The sequence below is a fragment of the Mesoplodon mirus genome (assembly GCF_964341445.2).
Source record: "Mesoplodon mirus genome assembly, chromosome: X".
Taxonomy (NCBI): domain Eukaryota; kingdom Metazoa; phylum Chordata; class Mammalia; order Artiodactyla; family Ziphiidae; genus Mesoplodon; species Mesoplodon mirus.
The window spans coordinates 99,190,467-99,208,451 of record NC_138981.1 but is presented as its reverse complement, the minus strand read 5'-3'; the positions used below and the strand labels follow the sequence as shown (position 1 = coordinate 99,208,451).

The 17,985-nt window shown below is 37.4% G+C and overlaps 1 protein-coding gene across 2 annotated transcripts in view; it reads left to right on the top strand.

Moving 5' to 3' along the window:
* Positions 1-235: 235 nt before the first annotated feature.
* The window catches only part of LRCH2 (leucine rich repeats and calponin homology domain containing 2), a 97,572-nt gene continuing 79,822 nt past the window's right edge, over positions 236-17,985 (top strand). The window contains exon 1 of one of the 2 annotated variants that reach the window (XM_082610679.1): positions 236-630. In XM_082610679.1, the coding sequence (XP_082466805.1) occupies positions 276-630 (355 nt within the window). In that variant the 5' untranslated portion in view covers positions 236-275. The remainder of the gene's footprint in view (positions 631-17,985) is intronic. The other variant, XM_082610680.1, reaches the window with a different exon arrangement.

Sequence of the window (17,985 nt, the reverse complement as noted above, 5' to 3'; positions counted from 1 at the left end):
TCAAGCTGGTGTCGCTTCGCAAGATTTTGGTACCCAAAGCAGCGGAACCGGGATTCAGCATCCTTCCTCTGATCACACGTTTCTTAAAGCAAGCATTCTGCGCGTTTGAACATCGCCTCTTCATCCCCAACACCTCCTCCCAGCCCGCCCCCTAGTTCCTTCCCACCCTCTACCTCGCCCCCCCGCCCCCCAGCCTGCGCATGCGTTCTAAGAAACCCCTACACTCACGGCACAAGCTGAGAGTATTGTCGGGGGCTATTCTCTCTCCCAGGAACATGGCGGCGAGTCAGGGAGGTGGTGGTAACGGTGGGGGCGGCGGTTGTGGTGGAGGTGGAAGTAGCGGTGGCTGTGGCGCGGCCGGAGGGGGAGGTGGCGGAGCCGGAGTGGGAGGCGGCGGCGGCGGCGGCGGCGGGACCCTGGTGGTGCCGATCCCGGTACCGACTCTTTTCGGTCAGCCGTTCCCCAACGGGCCGCAGTGGAACCCGGGGAGCCTACAGCCTCAACACACCGTGAGGAGCCTGGACCGGGCCCTGGAGGAGGCGGGCAACTCCGGCATCCTGAGCCTCAGTGGTAGGAAACTCCGAGACTTCCCGGGCAGCGGCTACGACCTGACGGACACCACCCAAGCAGGTGACAGGACGGGGAGGGGGAGGGGAAGCTGGGCTGAGAGGAGGAGGTGGGGGGAGTGGGTGGCTGCGTGGCTGCGTTGTTGGACTCTGCTGGTCTGGGCGGGTGCGCGGGGGCGGCGAGACTGACAAAGTCAGAGCAGCCAGTTCTGAATGTGAGGGGAAGAGCAGGGAAAGGTGGGGGGGGCGGGAATGCTGACTGAAGGGTGTATGGAAATCGGGTGGGATGTGAGGGATGAAAGAGCATTATTGTTAAAGCGAGTTTCCCCAGTAAGGGGTGGGGAGGGAGGTATTGACACCTTCCTGAATGCACTGCTAACTCTCGTGGATGTTCCCATCTTTCCCGGAGGAAAAAAAGGCAATACATAACATCATAATCTATACATATTCTTTAAAGCCATACGTGCCTGCAAGAATGGTGTATCCCTTTTCCTAGTACAGCAGCAGTATTGCCACGGTTTTTCTGTGTTTTTATTTTGTGTGTGTTTTAATCATCCTGGAATATTCTTGCCTTCTTGTCACATATGCCTTTAAAGACTGAGATTTGTCATTTTCCTGGTGTTGAGATAGTGGTGGTTAAATTAGTATTTGCTGCAGTGGAAAATTAAATCATCAATCACTTATGTGTCTGGTTTACTAGGGGAAAGAGTCCTTGTTTTGAGTTATGTTGGAGTCTTAATTTTTATTGCAGATTTAACCAGAAATTTTAAGGGCATTTTTGAGAAACAAAATTAACTCCATTCTTCTTGGAGTTGTGGGTTAATGGTTTATCATTTTGGACAAGAAATTGGCTATTGTAATGTTCTTCATATACTCTCTGGTACTCTTTGTTGTGGATGGCATTTTTTGTTATGAACACACTCTCTTTCCCCTCTGCCTTATAAGCCAATGCCGATTATTTTAGGTGTGTTTTGGTTTGATGAAGGATTTTTTACTTTTCATAATTTTTAAATTTGTTATCTATGTGTCTGTTTTTATTTGCTTTGCTGAAAGAAGTCATGGACAGATTTATTTTAATAGATTTAGGGATTTTGAAGCAATATAGTAAGTAAATTCACTCATAATGAGAAGTAATAAAATACCTCTTATTTTCAGAATAACACTGTTTCATTGTATTACGTTTCTAGATACTAAATCAAGGTGTGTGTTTGGATGAGGGTGGGGAGAGGAGGAAAACCTAAAATTGAAGCCTTCTACCCAATTATTCTCTTAGGAATTATCCTAAGAACTGTGAAATGTGTAATTGATCAGTGATTTTGTATTTTGGAAAGCATGTTTGAGTATTTACTCCTTCACTCTGAACAGACTTCCTAAACAATATGTTCACATATTCATGATACATTGGCAAGATATTATACTACTTGGTATGTTCTTCAAAGGCATGAAGAAAAATGGTTTCAGACTGCATCATTATAGAGATATGTTGTTTTGCTTGTTACCTATAAAAGATTTCTTTATCTATAGGACAAAGTTGAAGAAGCATCCTCTCTTGGCATTCAGGGCTTTCACTTCCTGGCTCCAATTTATTATTGCAACCATAACTCTTCAAATGCTCCTACACAGAACCCTCTGTTCCAACTAGGTCAGCTCCCTGTCCCTCAAATATAGTTTATGAATTTTTGCCTCATCTTTGTAGAAGGTCATCCACATGCATGAGATTTCCTTCTTTTCTCCACCTATTTAATTTTGTTCAAGCTTCAGCTTTTCCAAGATGCTGCCTCCAACTCCCTTAGTCTACAGCAGTCTCCTGTTTCTTTGAATTCCTGTGGTACTTATTGTTTTTACCACTTACCTGCTAGTGCTGGCTTTATTTTCTTTTTATGTTTTGTTTTCCCTGAGAAGATGGAGAGCTCCTTAAAGGCAGGGAAAAAGTCATATACTTGTTCAGTTTTCTCATTATATATTGCTTATATTGTGCTTAATAATATTTTTCATAAATCTGAATATCATCTTACGTGGTTATAACCACTGGCTTTTAAGGCTTCAGTTTGTTTTCTGAGGCAAGTTTTAACACAAACCAGAACCGTATTTGTTCTTGGTAAAATTCATTCATCATAAACTTTATCAGTGCCTACAGTAACAGAGGACTTTTTGAGATAATTCCACCTCATTTTACTTTTTTAAAAATTGTGGGAACACTTGAAAATTTAAATGAAAAATCTGTGGGTGACTCATTTGCCATTCATTTTTGACCAAATTCAGCCATGAACTAGTGAGGGACAATAATCTTATATGTAAAGAGACTAGTATCCATTATATATAAATGGAACTGAAGACAGAGCACGTTTGAGATTATACATACAAACCGTACATACATACACATATACATACAGACATACAAATATGTATATACAGTATATTTTCTGCTTGATGAAAACAGTTCTGTTTGTTGATATTGTTATACTTAAAATGACTCTCAGTGGGATACTGTTTCAGTACCAAATTGATTAGACAGCAGTGGTTTATTGGGTTGGGAAGAGATTGGAAGAAGGGAAAATAGGTAGAAAGCTATTTGTTAATCTAGGTGTGAGGTGGTGAGAACCTAGGTTGAAACAAAATTGGATTAGAAGGGGAAATTGATAAATTTCAACGGAAGGGAGAGGGCTTTTCACATTATTTTGCTTGATAAATTTCAAAGGAAGGGAGAGGGCTTTTCACATTATTTTGCTTGATAAATTTCAAAGGAAGGGAGAGGGCTTTTCACATTATTTTGCTTGATAAATTTCAAAGGAAGGGAGAGGGCTTTTCACATTATTTTGCTTGATAAATTTCAAAGGAAGGGAGAGGGCTTTTCACATTATTTTGCTTGATAAATTTCACAGGCAGGGAGAGGGCTTTTCACATTATTTTGCTGTTCCCTACGTGGACATAAGATGAAATAGACCTGTGGTTTACCACCTTGCTTGCATGTTAAAATCACAAGGGAGTGTGTTTTTTTTTAAACCTATGCCTGGGCCCCACCTAGACCAATTTAGTCAGTCTCAGGGGCAAAGAGAGGGTTTTTTTTGTTGTTGTTTTTTTTTTTTTTTTTTTTTTTTTTAAGAATTCCCAGGTGATTCTAATGTGCAGTCAGGGTTGGGAAACTCTAAAATAGCTCATTTTTAGGCACTCAAGATATATTTATCGTTTGAGTGAATAAAAACATTGATAAAAGTTTGGTGACTAACCTAAAGCTACTTGTCAAGAGGGTCAAAACCAAAGCTAGGAACCAAGTGTTCAAGTTCTAGTTCAGTATTCTTTTTGATAGACTTGAGTGAAGCAGACCCATTTTTTTCATCATACTATGTCTGTAGTGACTAGAAACTTAACTGGAAACTATAATTTCTCCAGTTCCCTACTGTTGGATAAATTTGCGTTAAGAAAATAATGCCCCTAGAATATGTAGCAGCAAAATCTTGTTTTGTCTATTAATAGTCTTCCTGTGAGGGAAAGTAGATAATAGGTTGCTGATGGCAAAGTTTATCTTTGGTACCTTTTTATTTCTCTTTGCATTTCTGGTGTCTGTTCTTCTTCACCTGTCCCCTTCCTCCTGCCGCCCTCCTTATTTCTTTTTCCCTCTTCAGCCTCACTCCTTTTCCTTTGCTGGGATGGAGCTCAACGCTAAATAATTATGGCAGCCTTTCCAGGCGATTAACATTTAAAAGGGAGAGTTTGCCAATTTACTTGAATCTCCATTTGGTGGTTTGTGCTCGCGACCTTTTTTGAATTGATATGCTTTGCAGATATATATATATATATTTTTTTGGCCATGTGGGATCTTAGTTCCCGTGGAGTCTTAACCACTGGATGGCCAGGGAAGTCCCTCCAGGTACTTCTTGATTAAAATCCTCACCCATATGAAAACATAAAAATAGGGATCAGAAAGTTGGTTACCCATTTCAGCAAAGTAGCTAACGCTGGTTTTAATGTCTTATCTTTGCTGGTCTGTGGGTAGATTTGGCAAGACAAAGGGAAATTGCCTAGAACTTTAAAAAGTCTGTCTGGATACTGTGATAATTTGTTGACTTTAAGAGAGCTTGGTAATGATTTTAATGGCTACCCAAACAAATCCTGAAACTTTTCGTATTTGACTTTGTCACCAGTGCTACAAATAAGTCTCAGTCTACTTGCAGCTGCTCCCTCTGCTTCTTCATACTTCTTTATGTCCATAAACAATAGGTCTGTGAAAGAGATTTAGGAATTCTTAACATACATCAGATTGTGCTGTGTCCTGGTTAATCACGTGTTTTCCTGTAAACCTGGAGTCAACTCTAGTATTTCCTACATGTGCTGGTTCACCTCTTCAACTGTGGGGCATGGTGCATTGTATCGGCTTGTAAAATGGAGCCAGTCAAACTGTGCAGCATCTGATTTTGTAACATAGGTGAAGGCCATCTTAGTGCATTCAGTGGAATAAGCTTGTGATTTTGCGGCCTGATTCAAATATCTGCCTTGCTTTATGTAATAAATATCTTACTGAAAAATTGAATGTGAAGGACACTTTTGACGGTTGACTCATTTTAATTGCTTCAGATTGAATTTGAATTGCTGAACCTTGCAGTGATTTATTTTATTCAGTGATGAATTCTTCTATAGCATAAATAGTTGCCTCTTAACTTCTTTGTTTTGCAAGTTCACACTTTAAAATAAAATGTTATCTTAAATTGGAGGGTACGTTTATCATTAAAATGATACCGTTTATACAGCTCTTTATAAATTCTGAGCACTTTAATATATATTACCCTATTGTATCCTAATAATAACCCTTTGAGCTTTGTAGAGTGCATAGTAATTACTCTTTGTCGTTGAGAGAGGTTAAGTGATTTGCCAGAAGTTAAATGGCTAGTGTATGGCAGAGTGTGGGTCAGAGGCTAGGTTTTCTAACTCTAGCACTATTCCAGTGTTATTTCCATTGCAACACTTCCTCTTCTTATAACAAAACTACTATTAAAATAAACACTGTGCTAATAAATAGGTTATTTAATCTGAAAGATGAATGCTTATTTAGTTTCATAGATTATATATAGTTTTTGTTTGTGGTGCAGTGTGTTTTGTTTTGTGCATGGTATTTGCGTAGCTTGTCTTCATGCCCCTCTGTTGGTTTTAGAATACATTCATTAAGCAAGCTTTTGTTGAACTCTAACTTTGGAAACATGATCCTCGAAGGGTTTACAAACTAGGTGAATGTGTACAGTAATATATGTAACAATTAGAAAAGAGTTATAATATATAATGTTCAAAACTGTATGTTTTAATAAACTGTACAATTAAGTGATATGGAACTGGGGCATAAGGCTTAATTTTATTGGGGGTTAAGTTAGTTTGAAAAAGTTTCCTATAGAGTTAGGTATAGCTGAATCTTGAGGTAAATGATCAGTGTGGGATCAAGTTATGATTAAGCAGGAGGGACAGTTGCAGACTGTCAGGGGAGAAATTGCACTGATACGGAGTTGAGAATGGCATTGCATGTTAAGGGCAGATGTTAACAGCAGGTTCACTCTATATTTTCTCAAACATACTTGGAGGCTGAAAGGAGGGAACTAGTCGAGTGTTCAGTGTTAAAATGCAAGAGGGGGAGGGAGGATCTTCATGGAGTGGGTGGAGAGTTGTTAACAATGGAAGGGAGGAGTTACCTGGCTTTTGCTAAGGTGAAGGGGAAGGTAGATATTTGGGGACATGATTGTCTTAAACTTTAATCTTAGGTGAGGCAGTGTCATCTGGGAGAACAAAGTTACAAGCATAGGAATAAGTACTCAATAGAGCAAAATGCTTTAAGGAGTCATTATGGAGAGTAAGCCATAGTTTAGAATTAGGACTGTGTTAAGCAGCTAAATTAGTTGCTTTTGAACAACATGAGCTTACCATGTTTTCTGAAAAAAATTATATATACTGCATGACAGGTAAAAGAACAGAGGTGGTTGATTGGGATATTTTTGAATTGGGGTTATAGTGACACTTGCTTAAGTTTAAATTTTAATATTTTGATTTAGATTATTTGTAACATAAACTCTGAAGCATTTATTTATCATCAAGAGCATAAAGATGTACAAGATCCAGAACCTCATTGACAGCATGAGAGATGATGTTAAGGACACTTCACAAATAAAAGTAATTGAATACTTAGAGCATATTGATTTCCTGGGAGGTGATATTTAAGTTCCAAGGCATACAGTGAAACTTTGCAAAAGGGCATATCACTCTCCTAGCCTATCCCAGCAGTACACTCTAAGGGATACTTAAACTGTATGATGCCCACCCCCATCGTACAGAGGCTGTTCATCATCATGATGTAGAAGGGGAAACCTTTTTCTTTTCTCTACACTTTGTGTGTATTTAGGTAGTTCTTGAAGCATTGTAACACTCTTATAATCAGTTTTCTGAAAAGTTTCAGAAAGTTTTCTCTGCTTCCCTTTTATAGGAAAAAATACCTTATACTCCAGGGAACCATTTAATGTAATAAAAGAAAACTGTACAAGTGAGTTTTATAACAATAATTTAAATTTGTGTTTAGTCTCACTTTAAACTAGTGTATTCAGTCTGCTAAAGGTCTAACTTTTAATCTTTACATTTCTCCTGTTTCAAATAAATTATAAATTGATAGCATTCCACTTACAGAATACCAGTCAATGGACTGTAATGGATAATTAAACAATGGATATTGTCTCATATTTTTTGACCCCCAAATTTTTTTAAAGTTTTTTTTTCCAAGTAAGAAAGTAAGTTCTTCCCTATTTGTGGATGTTGTTAATCTGTGTACTCTTATAATTTGTGACAGAGATTGTTGTCACTTTTAAATTAATTGTTTAAGTTCCTTTCAGTGGAATTTTATGTATAATATTAGGGATTCAAGGTGACAAGAGACAGAAATAAAATAACTGTGCCATAAAATTTTATTTGAACTCTATTGAGACTAACCAATTCTAGAGCATTTGTGAATCTGGATTTCATTCAAAAATGACTTCTCTAAGTTATTATGTCCCTGAGAGACTCTAGAATGTGCAGCATAGAAATTTTCCCCTCTTAAAAAAGTAATTACAATATATAAATCCTTAATACTTTGAGCTAATTGGTTGGGGATGTCTGTGTCAATGAGAAATCAATTACTTTTAAAGATATTTGTACATTAAAAATAGTAAATTGAACATAGCTATCTCCTTAATTTACCTTGATTAGTATGTAAGAATGGATTTGTTATATCTATTTTATGTAAATGGACAGGGTGATAAAGTTGCTGCCTTTAAGGAACTTATGATTTCCTAGTGGTATAAAATAAGTACTCATGTATCTATTATATAGGCTAGATCAAGGTTTCAAGGAATGGGGGAACTTGCCCCCAGGAGATATTTGGTAATGTCCGGGGACATTTTTGACTGTCACAACTTGGGGATGCTACTGATATCTAGTGGGTAGAAACCAGGGATGCTGCTAAGCATCCTACAATGAACAAGACTGCCCACACAACAAAGAGTTACCTGGTCCAAAATGTCAGTGGTGATTGAGATTGAGCAGTACTGGGCTAGAGTAAGATAAATGTCTTAAGTGAAAACAGAGTGATGTGCAAGTTTGAAGAGGGAGCGGTGACATGATTGTGTTGGTAGAACATCAGAGGGGGCTTTATAATGGAGATGGAGGATGGGCTTTGAAGGGGGAAGGATCAGATTTTATACTTAATCATAAAAAGAGGATACTATATGAATATTGACGTCCTAGAATCTCTTCAAACTCAAAATGTCAAAAAAAGATCAACTTTTGTTATTGACCCTAGGCCCCCTGATCTCCCAGACCAGAAACTTGGGAATTATTCTTGACTCTTCACTGTCCCTCACCCTCTATATCTGGTTAGGACCTAAGGCCTCTTGATCATAACTCTTTGAATAGCTTTCAGATCTGTTTCCTTCCTGTCTGTTCTCACTGCCACTGTTGTTGTTCAGGTCCTCCTCTCCTCACCTTTAACTGGACCTATCAACAGTTTTCCCAGATGATCTCTCTGCCTCATGTTCAGTTTGCTTCAAGTCCAATTAGTCCTTCACACTGTAGCTGGAGCACTCTAATATGCAGATCTGATTGTCACTTGTTGCTACTAAAACACCTTCGATCCAGTAAGCCAGCTCCTTAATAATACATTGCTTATTCCTTGTTTTGAACTTTAAAAAAATGTGAAAAAGCTAATACATAACTCTGCTTTATATAACTGGTAATTTTTATATTACATTACTTAATATTAAGTTGCTCAAATTCATCCAAATTGTTGTATGAAGCTGTAGTTCATTCTTTTTTTGTTTTTTAAATTATATATTTATTTATTTTATTTATGGCTGCGTTGGGTCTTCGTTGCTACACACAGGCTTTTCTCTGGTTTTGGCGAGTGGGGGCTACTCTTCGTTGCGGTGTGTGGGCTTCTCACTGCGGTGGCTTCTCTTGTTGTGGAGCACGGTCTCTAGGCACGCGGGCTTCAGTAGTTGTGGCTCGCGGGCTCTAGAGCACAGGCTCAGTAGTTGTGGCGCACGGGCTTAAGTTGCTCTGCGGCATGTGGGATCTTCCTGGACCAGGGCTTGAACCTGTGTCCCCTGCATTGGCAGGTGGATTCTTAACCACTGCGCCACCAGGGAAGTCCCTGTAGTTCATTCTTTTTGGTGGCTCCATTATCTTTCATTGTGTGACTATAGCATAGTTTATTTATCCACTGTCTCACTGGTGGCCATTTGGGTTGTTAACATTTTTGCTCTTGTGAACAGTGCTGCTATAAGCGTTATTATACATGTCTTCTGTTGTGCATGTGCAAGAATTTCTCTTGTGTTTATTCTTGGGAGTGGAATAGCTGGATTGTATGGGATGTTAATGTTCAAATTAAGGAGATAATGCCAACTGGTTTACAGTTTACCTTTCCATCAACCTCTGTAAGAGATACTATGAATTCATATCTCCTCCAGCACATAGTGTTGTCAGATTTAAACATTTTGGCCAAACAAGTTTATTATTTTTAATTTTTTTGGCTGCACTGAGGCATGCGGGATCTTAGTTGCCCGACCAGGAATCGAACCCGCACCCCCTGCAGTGGAAGCGCGGAATCCTAACCACTGGACTGCTAGGAAATTCCCCCAAACGAGTTTAAAATGGTAGTTCAATGAAGTCTTTTTTTTTATAGTATGAAACTATTTTTTTTATTGAAGTGTAGTTGACTTACAATGCTGTGTTAGGTTCAGGTGTACAGCAAAGTGACTCAGTTATTTATATATATGTGTGTATGTGTGTATATATATATATTTTTCAGATTCTTTTCCATTATAGGTTATTACAAGATATTGAATATAGTTCCCAGTGCTATACAGTAAGTCCTTGTTGTTTATCTATTTTGTATATAGTATCTGTTAATCCCAAACTCCTAATTTATCCCTCCCCCCTCCTTTCTCCTTTGGTAACCGTAAGTTTGTCTTCTGTATCTGTGAGTCTGTTTCTGTTTTGTAAATAAGGTCATTTGTGTCATTTTTTAAAGATTCCACATATAAGTGATATCACATAACATTTGTCTTTCTCTGTCTAATTTACTTCATTTAGTATGATAATCGAGGTCCATCCATGTGGCTGCAAATGGCATTATTTCATTCTTTTTTATGGCTGAGTAATATTCCATTGTATATACATCTTTATCCATTCATCTGTTGATGGACACTTAGGTTGCTTCCATGTTCTGGCTACTGTAAATAGAGCTGCAGTGAACATTGTGGTACATGATTCTTTTTGAATTATGGTTTTCTTAGGGTATATGCCCAGTAGCAGGATTGCTGGGTCATATGGTAGTTCTGTTTTGAGTTTCTTAAGGAACCTCCATACTGTTCTCCATAGTGGCTGTATCAATTTACATTCCCACCAACAGTGCAAGAGGGCTCCAGTTTCTCCACACCCTCTCCAGCATTTATTGCTTGTAGACTTTTTGATGATGGCCATTCTGTCAGGTTCGAGGTGATACCTTTCTTGATTTATATTTCCCTGATCACCAGTTTCGTTAACCTATCTTCAAATGTCTTACCTACTTGGCCATATGTGTTTCCTGTACTGTGAAATTATTTATTTGGCCCCAAATGCTAATACTATACTAATCATTTGTCAGTTTTGTATATTGTATTTTCTCCTAGTTTATAACTTGTCTTTTTTTGCATTTTAAGGAGTCATTTGCTGAACAAATGTTCTACATTTTAATACAGTCAAATTTATCAGTCTTTTATAGTCACTATTTTTTGTGTCTTGTTTAATAATGTGTAAAATATATTCATGTATGTTTTTTACTAAAGGTTTTAGAGGTTTGTTTTGGGTGTTTCAGTTCCTCATCAGTGTGGAATTGATTTTTATGTATAGTGTGAGGTAGAGGTCCAATTTTGTGTTTTAGTACATGGATCATCTTTTTCCAGATATATCCCTGCCTACTTCTTTTCTTTTTAACATTTTACTGAGATATAATTCACATGCCAAAATTTCACTCATTTAAAGTATATAGTTTATTGGTTGTTAGTTGTACACTCATCACTGCAGTCTAATTTTGGGATATTTTATCACTTCAAAAAGAAACCCCATACCCATTAGCATATCCCCCCACCCCGCCACCAATCTAGACCTAGGCAACCTCTAACTTGCTTTTTGTGTTTATAGATTTGTTGATTCTGAACATTTTATATAAATAGATTCGTACAATATGTGGCCCTTTGTGATAGTCTTCTTTCATTTATCATGTTTTAAAGTTCATTTATGTTGTAGCATATATCAGTACTTCATTCCTTTTTATATCTGAATAATATTCTACTGTACATTTTGTTTGTCCATTCATCAGTTGATGGACAGTTGGGTTGTTTCCATTCTTTGGCTATTATAAATAATATTGCTATGAACATTATGTAAAAGTTGTGTAGATGTATGTTTTCATTTCTCTTATATATGTAGGAGTAGAATTGCTGGATCATATGTTAATTCTATGTTTAACATTTTGAGGAAATGCTAAATTGTTTTCCAAAGTGGCTGCACCATATTACATTTCCAGTAGCAGTGTGTGAGGATTCCAGTTTCTTCATATCTTCAACAACACTTGTTGCTATCTGTATTTTTGTTTATAGTCATCCTAGTAAGTGTGAAGTATAATCTCATTATGGTTTTGATTTGCATTTTTGCGAATGACTAATGACGTTGACCTCCTTTCATGTGTTTATTGTCCATTTGTATATCTTCCTAAGGAAATGTCTGTTTAGATTCTGTCCATTTTCTAATTGGGTTGTCTTTTCATTATTACTGAGTTATAAGAGTTTTTTTTTTCTTTTTCTTCTGTACATAAAACCCTTACCCAAGTATGTAGCTTGCACATGTTTCTTTCCTAGTCTGTGGGTCGTCTTCTTTGAAACACAAAATTTGAAAATTTTGATGAAGCCCATTTTATCTGTTTTTTTCTTATGTTGCTTGTGCTTTCTGTGTCATATCTAAGGAGCCATTGCCTAACCCAGGGTTATGAAGATTTACTCTTTTGCTTTCTTTTGGTTTTATAGTTTTAGCACTTACATTAGACATATTATGCATCTTGAGTTCTTTTGTTTGTTTGTTTTTCAATTATAACTTGTTTTTTTACCAGTAAATGCTGTATTTTACCCCTCAGGTGTGTTGGTACTTTTTTTTTTTTTTTTTTTTTGCGGTACGCGGGCCTCTCACTGTTGTGGCCTCTCCCATTGTGGAACACAGGCTCCGGACGCGCAGGCTCAGCAGCCATGGCTCACGGGCCTAGCTGCTCCGTGGCATGTGGTATCTTCCCGGACCGGGGCACAAACCCGTGTCCCTTGCATCGGCAGGCGGACTCTCAACCACTGCGCCACCAGGGAAGCCCTGTATATCTGTTCTTATCCTGGTACCACTCTATCTTGATTTCTGTAGCTCTGTATTAAGTTTTGTAATCAGGAGGTGTGAGTCTTCTTCCAACATTGTTCTTTTTCAAGATTGCTTTGGCTATTTTGGGACCAATATGAATTTTAGGATCAGCTTGTCAATTTCTTCAGAAAATGCAGTTTGGGATTTTGATAGGGGTCGTGTTGAATCTGTAGGTCAATTTGGGGAAATTTTACCATCTTAACAATATTAAGTTTTCCAGTCCATGAATATGGGATGTCTTTTGATTTATTTGTATCTTTAGTTTCTTTCAATAATAGTTTGTAGTTTTCCTCAGTCTTTATCTTCTGACATACTATCATATATAGAAAAAAATAGAATTTTTTCTTAATTTCATTTTTGGAATATTCATTGCTAGTTTATTTTTTGTGGCTGCACCACGTGGCTTGTGGGATCTTAGTTCCCCAACCAGGGATTGAACCTGGGCCCTAGGCAGTGAAAGCATGGAGTCCTAACCACTGGACCCAAATGTAATTGACTTTTTTTAGTAGACTTTATTATTATTATTTTTTAAGTATATATTTATTTATCTATTTATTTAGTTGGCTGCGTCAAGTGTTCGTTGTGGCATGTGGGATCTTCATTGTGGCATGTGGTATCTTTCATTGCGGTGCTCGTTGCGGTGCACGGGCTCTTTGTTGCGGCACATGGGCTTCTCTCTAGTTGTGGCGTGTGGGTCTCCTCTTCTCTAGTTGTGTCGTGGGCTCCAGAATGCATGGGCTCTGTACTTTGCAGCATGCAGGCTCTCTAGTTGAGGCACGCAAGCTCAGTAGTTGTGGCACGCAGGCTTAGTTGCCCCGCAGCATGTGGGATCTTAGTTCCCCGACCAGGGATTGAACCTGCGTCCCCTGCATTGGAAGGAGGATTCTTTACCACTGGACCACCAGGGAAGTCCCTATAATTGACTTTTACATAGTGGTCTTTTATCTTGCAACCTTTCTGAACTTGTTTCTTCATTCTAATAGTTTTTTAATGGATTCATTAGGATTTTCTGTATATACGATCATGTCATCTGCAAATAGAGATAGTTATACTTCTTCCTTTCGAATCTGTATGCCTTTTATTTCAGTTTCTTGCCTAATCATCCTGGCTAGAACTTCTAGTACAGTGTTGAGTGGATATGGTGAGAGTGGACATTCTTGTCTTATTCCTGAATTTAGGAGGAATGCATTCAGTCTTTCACCATTAAATATGATATTAGCTCTGGTTTTTTTCATAGATGCCCTTTTTCAAGTTGAAGAAATTCCTTTTTATATCTAGTTTTTTGTCTTTTATTGCATTAATATGGTATATTACATTGATAGGCTTTTAGATGTTATATCCTTCTTGCATTCCTGGCCTACCTGCTTTTCAGTTTAGACTCATAGTGTCCCAAAACTCTACATTCCAGCCTGCCAAATTCCATGCTGTTCCTTGAAAGTATCATGCCATTCCATGTTTTCATGTTATTTTTGCCCTTACTGTTGATGTCCTTCTTCTCCCTCTTTTCTGCCTTGTGAACTCCTGTTGATCTTTTGTATCCAAGGTCAGGCCTTTCTTTATTACCTTTTACCTTTCCCCCATCCTCTACATATAGGGATTACTCTATCCCTCTAATGTAGCTGCTGTGATCCTTTATTGCAATTAATATATTTCCCCTATTGTAACATTCATCATCAATTTAATAACTTTTCCAGAAAAAAAAAAACACTACCACAGTAAGCACATACATGGATTTTAGAAATGTTAACATTAGACAAAAATGTGCATTGTAAAATCAAAGAAATATGGTATTTGTTTACATTTCTCTTTTTATTGATTTTGGAGGTTTTTGAGTATAGTTGCTTTGTTGCCACTCCAACATTTAGTATAGTGTGTGGTACACAGTAGATGTTTAGCACATTTGTTCAATTTAGCCTGCTTCTTACCCTGGGTGCCTTTTCAGGTCCCTCCACAGTTTGTCTCTTTCCTTTTCTGCTATGTTTTCCAAATACTTCTCATGTATGTACCTGTTCTTCAGTCAGATTGGACTTCTTACTATCTCTCTGATTTTTGTTTTTATTGTTTTGTTATATTATTTAAAAAAAGAAAAGCTATCAGAAAGCAAAAAGAAATAACAACTTATTAATTGCTTCATAAGCAGAGATATGATTATTAAACTTTAACAGTTGCAAATTAGCTATAGTTTTTATATATTGTTATATTGTATCACTGAATATGTTTTTGTTTTAGAATAGTTGACTGCTTTTAAATATTTAGGTTAGCTAATAAAATTGATTTGTAAGTAATGTTTATGACATTAAATAACATGTTTGGCATTAAAATTATTATAAAATGTTTTGAGGATTAATCTGTTGTTTTAACCAGTCCCATCTTGAAAATCATATTTGTAGATGAAGTCCAGGAAAAATTGTGAGATGACTGCCTATTTTGTGCTTGGCTTTAGCAGTTTTTCCAGTAGTATAGCTCTAAATTGTTTAAAATTATTTTCATGTGTCTTGGTCTAGTTTTCTCTTCTTACATTGGTCTGCTGTCCTCCATTTGCCATAAGCTCTCAGAAATAATTGCTGTATATATGTTCACTGCTTCTCTTGTAAAAAACCTCATCAACTCATGACTGAATGTTTTCTCAACATTAATTTATGTAATGTTGTTGCCTTAAAAGTCTTTCCATTATAGTCTGTTGTATACTTTTCTTCCAAATTGTTCTTTCTGAGAGTTTTGTTTATGCCACTGTTCCACTGAAGAAAAATGTTTTATAACATGATTTTTTTTTCTTTTTTTAAATTAATTAATTAATTAATTTATTTTGTGTTATGCGGGCCTCTCACTGTTGTGGCCTCTCCCGTTGCGGAGCACAGCCTCCGGACGCGCAGGCTCAGCGGCCATGGCTCACGGGCCCAGCCGCTCCGCGGCATGTGGGATCCTCCCAGACCGGGGCACGAACCTGTGTCCCCTGCATCGGCAGGCGGACTCCCAACCACTGCGCCACCAGGGAGGCCCTATAACATGATTTTTAATGACTGCCTAATAGTCTATTGCATGTATGCACCATATTTTATTTAATCATTCCTCTATTGTTAGTTGTTTAAGTTACTACTTAATATCAGTACATAGCCAGGTGCAGTTGTGCTCTTAGCTTTACATTGTTTCCCTCAAGAGGAGTTTAAACGCTTTGAGGGCAGATAACACTTTCTATACAAAAATACCCTATAGTGTTTGGTTGACTGCGGTGTCTCTCTGCAACAGTTGATAGTAAATGCTTGTCAAATTTCTAAACTTAAAATTATGCGAAGGAGCATGATAATTTTATGTACTGACTTCTTATTCTGTTTGTGTGACTATAAACTAGAGGAATGGCTTTGCCATGGTATCTTGGTGATTTTGCACATCTCCACATAGGCAAGGCTGAACCACAATCTGACTCAAATCTTGGGGAAAGACTCTCTGATCCTCCCTGGTACATGGCAAGATAGATGACATAAGGTCATTTTGTGTCCACCTCCCTATCTTGTGGGAGGCTGCCTCAAGGCAGTTTATTATCTCCTTCCCTCATTCTGGTGAGACATGGGACATTCGTTCAGATACAGTTGTGAGTATAAAATTGCAAAGCTGCAGTCTAGAGTTGGCTCCTCCATGACAGAGCAACCCTCTGTGCATGTTGTCTGTTATTTGGTCCTTCCCTCCAGTTTGGTTTTGTCCTGTGGGACTAGGGACATGGGGAACTGACACCATACAGATCATGGTTTCTCTGTCTGTGTTGGTAATAAACTGTCTGAATCCATTTGGTCTTATTGGTAGCTGCCAGGGTGCTGCTGTGTAGGAGCCACTTGAACATTTAAGATATACTAATGGGGTTTTCTTTGGCCTGTTTTGTGGAATTTGTCATTTCTTTGTAATTAGTTTACTGTAACTTGCTTTTAATTTCAGGATCCAATATTTAGTGCCTTGTTAAATAGCTCAAGTAAGGATGATCCTTGCTCTGTAAATACAGTATTTTTTAAGGGGCACAGTACACCGGCTGTAAAATTTGTCTTAATCTGGATACATCAAAGATGAAGCAGTTAGTTTTGTTTAGCATAGTAGCTTGCACTTGGGGTTTTTGTTTTGTTTTGTTTTGTTGTTTTTTTTTTTACCCTCCTCCAGGACTGCTTTTGTTTTGGAATCCAAAGCCTACTAGAGTTATCTTGGGAAGTCAGTTTGACATAGACTGTTCTTATGTTACATTAGACTTTCCTTTCTCATGTAGTAGAAATGTACTAAGGTATCATAATTAATGCAAATAAAAAGTATACTGTGTGCTTGTCCCTCAGTATCCATGGGGGATTGGTTCTAGGACCCCAGCGAATACCAAAATCCACAGATGCTCAAGTCCCTTATGTAAAATGGCCTAGTACAATTGGCCCTCCATATCTGTGGGTTCCCCATCTGTAGATAAGGAGGTCCTACTGTATAAACATATCCATTTGATTTTCAGTGACTAGTTGACATAGATCTAGGCAGAAAGTACATCAACGTTAGATTAATCATGCATCAGTTCAGATATCTTAGAGATGGTCAAGGTGACATGTTTTGTTATTGCTTACTTCATTATCAGACTAATTATAACAATTCAAATTGTATAGTTTTGGGAGTTTGCTTTATGAAAATAGTTTACGTGAAAGCATGATTTTTGACATTAAAACTTGCATACTTTCATAGTAATTTGCATTTTAAAAATTATGACATATAATATTGGATTAGCAATAAAACATGACAGCACAGTGATAGATGTTTGGTAGCAGACCAAGTTGTGCCCCATAAGAACAAAATAATTGTATATAATGCCAACTTATAATTAGCCTATAGCTGTCTGGATACATCATTCTTATGAATGAAATATATATGGTTAGAATTCAGTTTACATTCTGAAATGTAATACTTTTAAAGTAGTATAATATTAATAGTGTTTTCTTATAACAGAAGCATGCTTGCTTATTGTAGAAAATTTAGAATATTAAAAGCATAAAGAAGAGAATACAAAACACTCCTTATTCTACCAACCTTGAGTAAACATTAACATTTTGGTGTATTTCCTTCATACCCCCACACTCATCACCTTGTACATACCTGTAGGTCTTTGTATGTGTATATACTGAGTGTATAAAATGTACATTTTAAAAGGAAACAATTGGCTCATACTGTGTATATAGTTTAATATTTTGAGTGTTCTAGTTTTTACCCTCTGAGCATTCTTATTTCCATATTAAGGAATCAAGTCTATAATATCATTTTTAAAGGTTGCGGGATATTTCACTTCGAGGGTATACTGTATTTTATTTAGCCTTTACCTATTGTTGGACATTGAAGTTGTTTCTAATTTTCTACTCTATTAAATAACTGAAATGTACATCATTTTTTAAGCATCTTTATTTGGTTTTAAAAATTGCTAGAGATTGAATTCTTGGATCAATGGGTATGAACATTTTTAAGGCTCTTGATTCAT